This window comes from Zingiber officinale, chromosome 4A (assembly GCF_018446385.1).
Source record: "Zingiber officinale cultivar Zhangliang chromosome 4A, Zo_v1.1, whole genome shotgun sequence".
In the NCBI taxonomy this organism is placed as follows: Eukaryota; Viridiplantae; Streptophyta; class Magnoliopsida; order Zingiberales; family Zingiberaceae; genus Zingiber; species Zingiber officinale.
In genome coordinates, this window is record NC_055992.1 from 161,502,598 (window position 1) to 161,517,108 (window position 14,511).

General features: G+C 35.7%; 1 protein-coding gene across 1 annotated transcript; it reads right to left on the reverse strand.

Annotated features, from left to right (window-relative positions):
• Positions 1–6,786: 6,786 nt before the first annotated feature.
• On the reverse strand, positions 6,787–13,470 carry LOC121972053 (protein decapping 5-like). The gene is made up of 8 exons (XM_042523647.1): positions 13,180–13,470; positions 11,809–11,909; positions 9,220–9,291; positions 8,211–9,143; positions 7,899–7,961; positions 7,580–7,765; positions 7,374–7,484; positions 6,787–7,302 (listed from the first exon to the last, which is right to left on the reverse strand). The coding sequence occupies exons 1-8, from the start codon at positions 13,322–13,324 to the stop codon at positions 7,156–7,158; spliced, it is 1,758 nt and encodes a 585-aa protein (XP_042379581.1). The 5' UTR covers positions 13,325–13,470; the 3' UTR covers positions 6,787–7,155.
• Between the last annotated feature and the right edge of the window lie 1,041 nt (positions 13,471–14,511).

Below are 14,511 nucleotides of genomic sequence, written 5' to 3' on the forward strand. Positions count from 1 at the left end.
GGGATAGAAATTTATTCTATTGCTAAAATAACAATAAAATGAAGTTTTTGTTACTATTTTAGCAACGAAAGTTTTTTTTTTTTTGCTAATTGACTTTCTAATTACAGTGTTTATTCCTGATTTTTTTTCTCCTGACACCCTAAAATTTTCCTTTTTGATTCTCTCCAAGAGTATAATGATCCTTATTTAGTGTGATTCTGATATTTTTAAGATCATCAATAAATTGTTAACTAAAACACGTTGATAGCGTTAGACACCTCATAAACAAGTTTTTGAAATTGACATGTGTTTGAGATATTTTAGCAAATTGCTGATAAAGGAGAAACATTATTCTTGGGTCTATCTTATGAAACATAGGTCTAATTATCTTATAATTTTCAATAACTTTAGAGCCCTTGTGAAAACTCAACATTCTAGTGTCATAAAGTGTTTTCGTTGTGATTTGGGGGTGAATACATTTCGAATCAATTTTTACATTTACTTGCTTTTGATTGTACTATTCATCAAACCTCGTGTACAGATACTTCTGAGCAAAATGGCGTGGTTGAACGAAAACATAGATATCTTGTTGAAACAACCCGTTCATTTTTATTGTCCGTCAGTGTTCTTAGTGCCTTTTGTGGGGAAGCAATCCTTACTGCTGCTCATGTCATTAATAGAATTCCAACCTCACACAATTCAGGTTTGTCACCTTTTGAAAAATTGTATAGGTATGCTCCTGTCTATTCCTCTTTGCGTGTTTTTGGTTGTACTTTCTTTGTCCTTCGTCCATATGCCGAGCGTAATAAGTTAACCTCTCGGTATGCTCTTTGTGTATATCTGGGTTATGATGTTAGTCAAAAAGGATATCGTTGCTTTGATCATGTTAGTCAAAAATTGTATGTCTCTCGTCATGTTGTGTTTCTTGAGCATATTCCATTCTTTTCTATTCCGGTTAGTTCACATAATATGATAAAGTCAGATCTGCTTTGCATTGATCCTTTCAATACCGATACTAAGGAAGATTCACCCACAAATCCTCTGATACTTTGGCTCTCGAGATATCCGCTCCACATGTTTCTCCTTCTGCCACTACCCAATTATCTCCTGAGGTTACGGATGATCCTTCTCTCCACCGTTATCAATCCACTCGTGTTCGTAAGTCTACTAAACTACCAGATTTTGCTTACTCTTGTTATTTTCGTTCTTTTGCTTCATTTGTTGCATCTATTCATTATCTTTCTAAGCCTGAATCCTATAGAGGAGCTGTTTGTAACCCACTTTGACAAAGTGCTATGGCTGAGAAACTAACTACTATTGGTTCCATATATGAGATTTGATTCTATTGCCACCAAGAAAACATACTATTGGTTTTCATTGGGTATATAAGATCAAGACTAAATCTGATGGATCTATCGAACAATACAAAACTCGTCTTGTTGCTAAAGGTTATTTTCAAGAGGATGACATGGATTATGAAGAAACATTTGCTCCTGTTGCAAAAATGACAACTGTTCATACTCTGATTGTTGTTGTTTCTGTTTGTCGATGGAGAATATCTCAGATGGATGTCAAAAATGCATTTCTAAATGGTGATCTTCATGAAGAAGTTTATATGACACCTCCTCCTGGTATTTCACACAAACATGGTGAAGTTTGTTGGCTTCGTAAAGCACTTTATGATCTCAAATAAACACCTCATGCTTGGTTTGAGAAGTTCTCTACAGTGAGTACTTCGTTTTGTTTTCATCCCAGTAATCATGATTCAACATTGTTTATCAGATATACGAGTGCAGGTCGTATTGTTTTATTATTATATGTTGATGACATGATTATTACTGTTGATGATTCTAATGGAATTGCTTCCTTGAAGTCTGAGTTGACTCATTATTTTGCTATAAAAGACTTGGGTATACTATACTACTTTCTGGGCATTGAGGTTGCTTTCCCTGAAAGGTTATCTTTTATCTCAGTCAAAGTATATATCTGATCTATTTGACCGTGCTCGTCTTACTGATAATAGAGTTGTTGATACTCTTATTGAGATTAATGCTCGATATTCTCCATCTGATGGCTTACCTTTGTCGGATCCTAGTTTGTATAGAACTATTGTTGGAAGCTTGGTTTATCTCACCGTAACTCGTCCAGATATTGCGTATGCTATTCATGTGGTTAGTCAATTTGTCACTGCACCAACTACAGTTCATTGGACTGCTATTCTTCATATTATCAGGTATCTTCGGGGCACTCAATTTCAAACCCTTTTATTTCTTTTTACTTTATCTCTTGAGTTGCATGCATACTCTGATGTGGATTGGGTTGGTGATCCTACGGATCGTAAATCTACCACTGACTTCTGCAGTTTTTTGATGATTCTCTCATTTCTTGAAAGAGTAAAAAGCAAGATATTATTTCTAGATCTTCTATAGAAGCTGAGTATCGTGCCATGACCTCAACTACTTGTGAGATAGTTTGGTTGCGTTGGTTGCTTGCGGATATGGGTGTCTCTCTTCATCAACCTACTCCGTTATATTGTGATAATCAGAATGCTATTCAAATTACACGCAATTCAGTTTTTCATGAGCGGGCGAAACATATTGAAATTGATTGTCACATTACTCGTCACCATCTTCAAATTGGCACCATCACATTGCCTTTTGTTTCTTTAAAACTATAGATTGCTGATACATTTACGAAGGCATATTCCACTTCACGTTTTCATTTCTTATCTGACAAACTCTCAATGCTTCTAGCTGTAGCATCGTGAGTTTGAGAGGAGATGTCAGATTATATATTGTTTATAGCTTTTAGGGAAATTTGGACTTTTTCTTTTTTTTTATAGAGTTTAGGGTTTCTTAACTTAACTATATAAGACCTTATACTTTATATCAATTTTAAGATCTAATAAGATGGTTAATTTTTTCCTTCTTTTAATTTTTACATTCAGAATTAGAAAAAGTTAATTATTAGACTGGAAAAGCTTGGAGATATATATATATATATATATAGCTGAGAGTTCCTCATCCCTCGTATGGTAGCGTGTGTATATATATTTATTAACATGAATATGTTAGTAAGGTTATTTTGATATGATCAAACAAGTTAAGTTAGGTCATATTATATTTAACCTTGTGTCTAAGTATACAGGAACTTAGGAGCACAGGGCGTTGGGCAAAAGACGCAGCTAGCGAGAAGGACGGCACGGGAGAGAGCCGACGGGCTCGGTGCGTTTGAGGGACGAGGTGCTGTGAAAGAGTACGCAGGTGGATGAAAAGGAAGCGCGCGACGTTTCCGAGAGACGAAAAGTCAGAGCGAAAGCTTGCTCGAGGAGAGGGCCGGAAGTTGGGTTCAGGTGAGCCCTATTCCGGATGACCGAAATCACCCAAGCGAGCGGAGTCGAAGCGGAAGACCCTGACCGAAACAAGCAGAACCGGAGCGGAAGGCCCGGATTGGAAAAAGTCAACGTGATTGACTTTCATGGCTTGGACTGGAACCAGAACGAAGTTTTATCCGGATTGTGTTTGACCATGATCCGTTGAGAAGGGGATAGAATTTTATCCCCCTCCAAGCGACTAGAAACCTTCCAGGGGCCCCGACCAAGGCTATAAATACAGCATTGGTCCAAGAAGCTAAATACAACAAGCATTCTTGTAACAACACTTGTACACATCTCAGTTTTTGTTTAGCTTCTTATTTTCTGTGCTTTTACTGCTGTAAAGAGGTTTCTCCGTCTAAAGGAGAAACTAGTACTACTCTATTCCTTAAATTAAGAACCTCCTCAATTGTAACCAAGTAAAATTTCTAAGTCTCTGTATTTCAATTTATTTATTATTCAATGCAAGTGTTCTTTAATTAAATTATTTATCTGAGAAAGATTCTTTTATTTAATTTTATGCAAGATCTATTCAATCCCCTTTTAATTAGCCACCAACGGTCCTACGGAGTCCAGCGAAGCTTCTGTACATTTTTACAGCATCAAATTAACTCGCCAAACCTAATGGCTTGTTTACTTTTTGAGCGGAAAGGTTTTTTTTATGTTTATTTTAATGAGAAATGATGAATTACTAATCTTTGCGTTGTTTATTTATTATTAAATAATAGATGAATAAATTTATTAATCCATCTTGGATCAATTTTTTGGATATTTTTTATTCACCCAAATTGAAGGAAATATGTCACATGTCTACCCTCAACGTAGCTACGTTGGGACCGGGTACGATCGCACCCTTAGAATTAAAAAAAAAAACGCTAGGAAAAGAAATTTGAAAAGACCTAAATTTTATAATTTTTTAGACTCTTTCATAAAAAATTCAATTAAAACTCCACCAACTGAATATTTTTTCTCTTTCCTTTTTTCTCCTTTCCCTTTCCTTATTTTCTTTTACCTCTCCTAATCCCCTTCTTATTTTTTTCCCTCACTCTAAATCTCTAATTTAGCCATCATAATACTCATTGAACGTCGCTGTCGTTGCCAACCATATCTCTATCACTGCACGTTATAGTTACCAACACTATCATCGTTTACTGCCAGTGTCGCCATCGTCACTTCGCTGATGCTCCACAGCAAATATCTTTTGATTAAGGTGAAGTTTTCTTAATCTCTATCAATTACGGATTTAAGTGTTAGAAAAGTAATGCTAAAATTTTAGATGTTGATGCTTTTATTTGCTAGTCAAGTATTTCAGTATTTATAGATATTAAGATATTCCGCGCATTTGATATTTGGTTTGTTATATGAATGTGATCAGTTTTATTCACGACCATTCGAAAGTTTGATCAATTGAATCATATCATTATTGTATCGATAGATTCATCGATTATAAGAAAATCCACATTAGCGATGAAATTTAATTTTTATCGCTAATTAACAATCAAAATAAATTACGACTACTAATTTAACGATAAAAAATAAATTATGTCATCAATTCTGTCTACCTATTTAATTAGGGATAGAAATTTATTCTATTGCTAAACTCATAACAAAATTAAGTGTTCATTACTATTTTAGCAACGAAATTAAGTTTTTGTTGCTAATTGACTTTCTAATTCCGGTGTTTATTCTCGATTATTTCACCTCACACTCTAAAATTTTCCTTTTTGATTCTCTCCGATCAACTATCTCTCCGATCTCCAACACACTTCTCTCCGCCCCCGGAGCTATGGTGCAGCGGCAGGGCATTCAGGTTGTCACCCAGACACCCACAGATTGAGCCCCAGGTATTGTAGGATTTTTTCCTCCAAATGGGGCACGCAACTAAAGGATGTTGGACTCCTGGGCCCTCGATTGTGAGCGCTTTCCGATTTACTCTGGTGGCCGGTGGGAAACTTTCGTGGGATCAGGCTGGTCATCCTAGGCTCAACGTTACCCAACCTAGTTAATTTTTTTTTCCAGCACACTCCTCGATCTCCAACACACTTCTCTCCGCCCCCGGGGCTATGGTGCAGCGGCAGGGCATTCAGGTTGTCACCCAGACACCCACGGATTGAGCCCCAGGTATTGTAGGATTTTTTCCTCCAAATGGGGCACGCAACTAAAGGATGTTGGACTCCTGGGCCCTCGATTGTGAGCGCTTTCCGATTTACTCTGGTGGCCGGTGAAAAACTTTCGTGGGACCAGGCTGGTCATCCTAGGTTCAACGTTACCCAACCTGATTAATTTTTTTTTTCCAGCACACTCCTCTCCTTTATGATCTCTGGTATCAACATGCATCCTGTTAATATGCTTGATTCTCTCCCCTTCCCTCTCCTCTCTTACGATGACTTGGCGGCAGCATGGCAGCGAGGTCTCGCCTTAGCCACGGTCTCGGAACGAGATCGCAAGGCCTGAGTGTGACCTCAACAGTGTGACCTTAGCCTTGGCCCCCTCTATTGAAAATCCTGACAATGCCATTAATAGCCCGTATAGTTACACCTAAAAAATTTCCAAGAGTATAATGACCCTTATTTAGTGTGATTATGAGATTGTTAACATCATCAATAAATTTTAACTAAATCACGTTGATAGCGTTAGATACCTCATAAACAAGTTTTTGAAATCGACACGTGTTTGAGATATTTTAGCAAATTGGTGATAAAGGAGAAACGTAATAGAAAACGGCTAAATATAAAAACTGACCATGCAAATTATCAAAAAGGAATTGATGAATTTATCTGAAGACAAAATAATTGTTCAGTATTAATCAAAATGAACTAAATTAAAAGTTAAAGTATCCATGGCTGACCACAAAGTGAAGGGTTGTGAGAATATATAAAGCAGAGGGACCGAGACAAGGTTTCTTTCGGCATCATGGTTGCTCTGCACTTTGGCACCCATGAGAAAGCCAAAGCAAAGTTAAGAGTCCATCCTACACCAACTTGCACTTATTCCCTCCTAGTGATAGTACATTTCTCGATTATTCCTGGAAATGTAAATATAACACGAAGGACTTTGCTCCCTGAATTCCTTCAATTAAACACACCACAAAGAAAAGAAAAGAAAAGAAAAGAAAAGGACTATAAAAGATATAAATCAGCTCTAGGTCAACAATGGAGTATTATATTTCTCTATATAACCTTACGAGTTCAAAATTGAAGATCTTTAGAATGAAATCACAGTCGAAAGGTATTACGAGATTAGATGCCAAAGTGCAGAATTTATGAAGAACTCTATAAATTCACCTTCAGTCATCTGTTTCACTCAATTTAAGAAAATTTAAGAGCAAAACTATAAAGCCACTTCAGGAAGCAAAAGCCAATGATTACTACCATCATAGCCCAGAATCTGCAAGCAAAAAGGGTAACAGAAAGTAATTCTAACTAAAGATAACATAAAACAAACCAAAACAACCTGATAGGATTCCATTAAGCAAGTCGCAAGATTGGGGAGAAGCAATTCCTTTTACTGTTTTACATGAGATTGGTTCCGAAGAACCATGATACGTATCGATCGGCTTTGCATTCAAGTAACATGAAGCTAAACTATGCAGAAACATATAACGATGGACCATTGAGAAGTTTTCCTAGTATTTTAAGGTTGAGGTTGCATATGCTTATTCTCCGAGCGACAGTCAGATCAAATGAAACACAGACTCCGAAGATGTTCTAGGCATAACCCTATAGTGATCAGTCTATTACATTCTGATTAACGGTGAAATGAGTGTTCTTGCATAAACATGAAAGCTAGAGGGAGTTCCTTCCCTAGGAAGTGCGATGTGAGTAACCATAACCCCGGCCCCTGTTGTTGTAGCCATAGCCACCTCCATAGTAGGATCCTCGACGTCCTCCACCACGGAAGCCACGCCCACCACCTCTACTCGGACGATGTCTTGCAAAATCCCCAAAAGTCTGCAGTGCGGAAATAAATACAAAAGTCAAACATGAAGGCAACAAGATCTCAGAAGAGACTACTAGTTTACCTCTGCGTCTATTTTCAACTGCTCTGAAAATCTTGTCCTCCCACCGTGAGTTCCTCGATCAAGAGTGTTGGAAGAAAGTGTATCGAAGAAATCGTCCTTGACATACATAGGCTTCAAAAGGAAAGGAATAGACAAAAGTTGACGAGAGAAGTGACAAATATATTCTTAGCAAGCCAAACCAAAGAATTTCTGTTGAAAATACACACCTTGGATGCGAGCTTTAGAGTATCTTCTTCCAGAGTATCGTAAGTTTCATCTTCTTGAAACATTCCATCATTATCCTTCAAATGGGCTTTATTTTTTCCAAGGTGGCCCCAAACTTCATCTTTGTTGAATTTTTCATTCATTGCCATAAAATCAAAGTCTTCAGTAAACTTAGTCACATGGCGTGGCTGCACGCCACAACAAACTCGAATCACCCACAAGTGGTTATAAGAGCATGAAATCAAAAACTTTACAAGGCAACGTACTTAAACATTTTTTGGATATTGATGAATTATAACTCAAAGTGAATTACTTCAGTACCTCATTTCCTCTCCCTCTTCCACGCCCCCTATTGTAGAAATTGTGTGAGGTAGCCCCATTTGGCTGAATGTAATAAAAGATGCATTAAAATCAACTAAAATGATAGTGAAGAAAATTTTGAAATTAAAGCTATCAAGAAAAGAAAATGCAAAAGTTAGTCTGACTGTGTGAGTTCCACAAACAAAATTGGAAAAGCATACACAGTTGAATATAGATTCTCATAATTTTTACAAATCAAGAATGATAGCTGGATCAGCGAAACAATCCACTATACATTAAATCTGTGCAACTAAATACAAAACACTAGCATACCTTTTGCACGTTGGATTTTGGCAGTGGCAGTATTGGCTCCTTGGTTTCTGTTGGTGCACCAAGTGTTGGTTCAGGAAGTAATGGTTTAGTTTTCTCGTCAACGATTCTAGCATCAAAATCTTTATTGCTTGTTTGCGATGGCTGAGAAGAAGGAAGCATGGAGGTGCTAGGTGGCAACAGCTTATCAGGAGTCACTAAGGCTACTGGTTTTTCAACTTTACTAGAACTTGATGAAACAGCAGCAGGAGATTCAGACTGTGAAACAGATAAATATGGCATCGCAGAACCATGTCCAACAATAGGGTTGGCAGTAAAAACAGATGTAGTTGGAGGTATAACTTTCTCAAAATTAGTAATCGAAGGTGAGGCTAGAGGAAAACTAATGCCAAGAGTTGATACAGCCATAGTTGCAACAGGAGTTTTAGTTTGCAGAAGAGTGGATGATGTTTCTGGTGATAACGAGCTTGCTGATGATGGATCCAATGTCAACGGCAATGTAGTAGATGTCAGAACTGAGTTCAAATTGGTTTGTGGAAACAGAGGAGGAAGCTCAGGCAAACTCTGAGCTCCAGATGGTAAAGAGGGATTTATTCCAGGATATTGAAAAGGGTGCTGCATGGAATGAGGAAAAGGCAATCCTGGTGGTGGTCGAAGCAATGCCGTTTGTGGAAGCTGTGGTAGCCCACTAGATGGGGCATAATATCCTTGCCAATACATTGGCGGCATTCCGAGCCCAGAGCCATTTGCAGTCGGAGGGGTGGGTGAAGAACCCCAAGTCCCTAAGCCACCAACTGGCTGATAAGGGGGTAAACTGCCCTGATATGTTGGGCCCGGAAGTCCCAACTGAGCCGAATGGGAAGTAACATCTGCTGCACCTCCACTGCCAACAGTAGGCACACTTGTAGAGGTAGAGGCAGGATGAGGATAATGTGACTGTTAATAATTTTAAGATATCCATCAGTGAAGACTTTAAAGACGACAATTATGAATATGCAAATCATCTTCCTACCTGAATTATAGCAGGATCATTGTTTATGATAGTTGACTGAGCGGGTGGTGGAGAAGACTTAACTTGCAAGTCCTGCAGCAGCAAAAATTTAAAACGAGCATCAAGCATTTGACCATTAAGAATACATGAGGTAGAGCATGCATAAGATGTTAATATCGAAATGTTAAAAGTCCAACCATTTTACATTAACTGCATCAGTGAACAAATAAAAAGGAAAAAGTGCTTATTTGTGATTCTAGAGATCTAGAGAACAAAGAAAACCAGCACATTCAAATAAGGTTAAGGAATCGTCAAGTAGCAGAAGAAATCAAACAGCTGCAGAAAAAGGTAGATTGACAGTTAACAATATTTGCATTTAGCTTATGTTGATTAACATTTGCATTTAGCTTAAGTTGATTATTATCTTGAAAAAACAAAAAAAAGAATTAAAGTTACAAAAAAAAAATTCTTGCTGCTGTATGGTCTCAAAAAAACTTATTGCACGCAAACTTCACATCATAAGAGTTCACTAAGTACTTCAATGTCTGATTACTAAGATGGAAGACATGAGAAAAAGGAGGGGAATTGACTTTGTGAGTGTTTCCCTCCTTTTCCTCACATATTCTATTTAGCGTGATTCTAGTAATCTGATAATTGACAACAACAAATAATAAGCAAAGCATTATGTCAAAAAACAAAATTATAACATGGTTCTTGCAAAAGAATATTTTCATGAATACATGTAATACTTGCAGAAAACACTGACACCACAAAATGTTTGACAATAAAAAATGTCTGGCTAAAAACAATTTAAGAATCCAAAGTTATCCAAAATTAAGCAAAAAGAAGAAAAACAAAAACATAGCAACAGAGAAAACATATCATGCCAAAATAAGCACAATCCTATAGAAAGCATTGTGTAAAAACTTGAAGTCAAGATAACGATAGCGGTTCCATTTCAAAAAATAATATCTGGATAGAAAGAGAGAGTGTTATTATGCATGATCTAACATTTTATATGCAATCTAGCCATGAAGGCGGAGTGACCCTTTCAACGAAAAATATAGTGGTTCCATTTAAGGATGGAGTGACCCTTTCAAGATTCTAATAATTCTTTTTTGTATAAATATACATTGTATGGGACTGTCATGGAAACCATGAATAAGCAATTCTAACAAACTAGGGGCAACTGAGCTTCATTACATGATTATATCTTTAGGGGGTAGGCATATGGGTTTTATTGCACCGCTTAGTCATTGATTACCACATAAGACATGCCATTAATAATGCCTAAGTAATTTAGATCTCTTTTGGTTAATAATATTTTATATGTATTCTTTGTGTATCTTTAACTCTGATTTATTTTTTCAACTATGAGAAGTACTAGACTTTCTGAACAGAGTTTATCTCATCTTAGTCTATCTCTCCTAGTGACCCTACACTTTGATCTCGATAGTTTTTAATGTATTGCTTATTAGCTATCTACTAATCTTACCCATAAAGAATGAAAATAACTGTAGTAAGATAGTTGAGTTTGCTTGTTACATATTACATATGCCTAATGCTTCTTCTATTTTATTGTTTACTTTTGATCTATTAAAAACCATCTTTAATATCAACTGACCTACCACTAGGTTCAAATTCTTTGTACTTGATTCCAAAATGAGTGGGAGGTTCAAATATAATAAATAATAAAACAAAAGAGACCAAAAGTAATCAAGTTTATTTATATACTGATTAAATTTACAGAGCTGATAATTCTTACACAAACATCATGACACCTTATGTATCAAACATGTAGTATGTAAGGACTCATGATATGTAAAGTATTCAAAGGAAAATTTTGAATTCTAAACTCCTGTTACATGACAGTGTGTCTGACACTGAGGAAATTCAAAATTGTTCGTCAACAATGTTTTTGAGTGTGAATTGGCTTCCCCATTGACTCACTTTGCCTAACAATAATCCTTACAATGTTTGTTGTCTTATTCTCACTATGTATATTTTATTATTCGGTGGGTAAACATTGACTCTAATACTTGAACTCTACATTTACCACCTTCATACTCATGCTTGGACACTGATTCAACACTTGACAATCCCATTGTAGAAACCTTCGTGTCAGACATTTAAATCCATGAGACTAAACTAGACTATAACTAGATTCAAATTTTATCTATGTAAACCAAATGAGCAAAATTGATGGTATCATTAAGAAAATAAAGTACAACTTAAAAGTTTCCTTTTGCAAGGTCAAAGTAATTTTATGCATTCTTAGAGATGCTAAAATGCTGATTACTTTAAATATATTCAGGGAGTAGACCTTCTGCTTCGAATATTTAGTTGCCTAGGATTCAATGTATGTAAAAGAAGACCAAAGGACGGCATAAGAGGCTGATTCTTCCTAAATATCATCCCGATTAAAAGTGAAATATTTGAATTGGTGAAAAAAAATGAGCTTATGTGCTGGAAAGGCATTGCTTTTGATATATAAAGTACATTAAATCCAAGATGTTCTCCATGAATTAATTGCCTTTATCATGTATTAAAATTCATAAGGTTCAGTATAACAATGGAAGGGGAAAATGTGCCATTTCATCACTCATTTACCTTGATGTCAGTTCCACGAAACAGTATGTACTCATATATCTTGTCACTAGGAGGAATTTGTGGCCCATCCTGCTTTCGGCCTTCAGTTCCAAAAGAGCGTACTGCAACCATAAAAAAAAAGTTGAAGAGAACAAACACTGCAAAGTAGTCCATGCACTAAACATCACTGCAAACCATGTAGCTACAGGGAAAAGTCAAAGGAATAATAATTTCCTCTAGTTCAAATAGGAGGGTGCAAAACCATAGTTTAGCAAAATTACAGAACTAAATCTTCCTCAAAAGAGCAACAAAAACATTGTTAAGTACACAACAGAATATAATGGAACATGAAACTGGAAGGCCTATAGCATTGACAACAATAAAGAAGCCCAAAAGTTTGATAATGGGAACCGGTGAGAGGATGGGCTCACAAGTTTGCTGTTACTGAGTATCTAGTAATTTAAGTTCAAAAGTCATAACATATATTAGCCAAATATCCTCACCACAAAATTTAGTAGTAACTTTAATGTGGGTGATCTCTCCAACTTATTAACCAATGGATTACTCCTACACTTGTCAATGGAACTAAAAGGTGTACTTGCATATCCTGATGTGCACTTGTCATGCAATCATCTCAATATATTCTCTTCAATTAATGCTAACCCGCCCATGAATTCACTATACTATGCACACTACATCACTTTTTACAAGGAAAGGAAATCATCAGATCAAAACAACTAAGCACTTATATGGAGTGTTCCTTTCACCCAACTAATCATCAGTTATCACCGCTCTCCATGTGCATAGATATGGAACCAAAGAGAAGTTGTTTCACCTTGTGAAAATAAGGTAAAATTTCAATCCATTTAATTGTTGGGATAGTGTAATGCTCAGGTCACGGAAAAATTCCATGCATAACATCTGATACTCTCATATGAACTTCTAGAGCCTCTGTTTATGACCAGTAAGAGGCATCACATGGTTCATATCTTGTTAGTTCAAACAAAAATATCATTTGCTAGATACAATTTTTTTATGAAACATAACAAGAAATCAGCAGAACGAAATAATGAACAACCCAAACAAAATGCAGTTTCATGCTTACAGGTGCATAAGTATTACGCGGATACCACACTTGCACATGAAAATTGTCACGGATATAGAGAAAACTAAAACCCAGAATTATGACCTAAATCCCAAATAAAATAATAAAATCACGAAAACTGGAAGCCTCCTCCAGATAAAATTTCGTGACGCGGCAATCCCTCGGACACAAGAAACCCAAAATCCAGCCAAAAATGCTCGAAAAAGTGTTCCCTTTGACGAGGAACAGCGCGAAGGGGAGTGGAGAAAAGCGAAGACGCGAGGAATTGGGCATAAAGCAAACTATACCGTTGCGCAAGCCTATGCTGGATTCCTCGGTGTTGATGCTGTAGAGGATGCCCTCGTATCTGATCTCGCTCTTGGAGGTCAAGCTTATGAGGCTCCCGATGTAGGAGTCCGCCGACGCCCCCGATCTGGAGGCCTCCGCTGCCATCGCCGACGCCGGAAAGAGTTCGAGAGAGCGAGCAAGCGAGAGAGAGATGGAGATTGGATTTGGAAGAAGGAGGAGGTCACAAAACCGAACCCTCGTCCGCTTTCCTCTTCCTGTTTCTCGCCCAAATGTTCTAGCGTTGTTTATATAGGCAAATTAAGAAGCAGCTTTCTTATTAGTCAAAAAATAATAGGAAAATATTTTATATATAGATATACATATGATTTTGATATATATACATATTAAAAGCATTTTTTAACAAATTTATATCGAAATTACATATTAGGCACACACACAAAAAATCTAAATATTTTTTTTTATCTTTTTAAAAATACATTTATGAATTTAATTATTTTTAATTTAGATCTACGATAAAATTTTAAGACCAACTTTAATATATGTTGATAATGATAATTAAAGCTATAATTACAATTTGAAATTTCAGCACTATCTTAACATTTTTGAAATGTTAATTTTATGTTTTGAAGAAAATAAATAAATTAATGATCTTACTAATTAAGGAATAAACCTCTATACAATTAATATTAGTTAAGTTATATACATATTTGTTGATGAAGTTTAAAAAACAAAAAAAAAATCAGTATTTGAACCCCTAATTTTTTATCATATATGATAACAACTTTCCTGTTACACCAAAACTCCCAAGTTTATATATATTTATTTTAAAAATTAAATATATTTTTAAATTTTAAAGGCAAAATGAATGAATAATCTAAAAAATTTATAACTCCAAATATTAAAAATATTATTTTTTAAAAAAAAAACTTCATAAAGTAATTAAATAAGCTTAACAATTTATAAGAACAAGTTCATGAATAAATGAACTATATTTATTAGTATCTTTTTTACCATCATTAGATATCGGGCTTCTAGCTTTTCCATTATAAGTATTTTCTAATTTATTCTGACAACCTATGAAAAAATTTTTAAGGTAGGATTGGACATCTTAAATTTAATGTTATCTGATTCATCAAAAATAAATGAACTAATATAGTCATTTAATAGTTGATTATAAATGACCTCGTGATTTATATTATAATTTAGAGAGGGACTATGAGGAATGTATAGGATAAGCATAATCAACTTTTGCTATAATAAATATATATAAATTAATCCTAGCCTATCTGTATTTTATCAGAAACTGTTGATATTGGACAATATAAGATGAG

Coding starts and splice junctions, on each gene's coding strand:
- LOC121972053 (XM_042523647.1), bottom strand. CDS start 13,324: ATGGCAGCGGAGGCCTCCAGATCGGGGGCGTCGGCGGACTCCTACATC. Junction 7,962..8,210: donor CAAAATCCAACGTGCAAAAG/GTATGCTAGTGT, acceptor TATTACATTCAG/CCAAATGGGGCTACCTCACA. Junction 7,303..7,373: donor AGTTGAAAATAGACGCAGAG/GTAAACTAGTAG, acceptor TCCGCACTGCAG/ACTTTTGGGGATTTTGCAAG.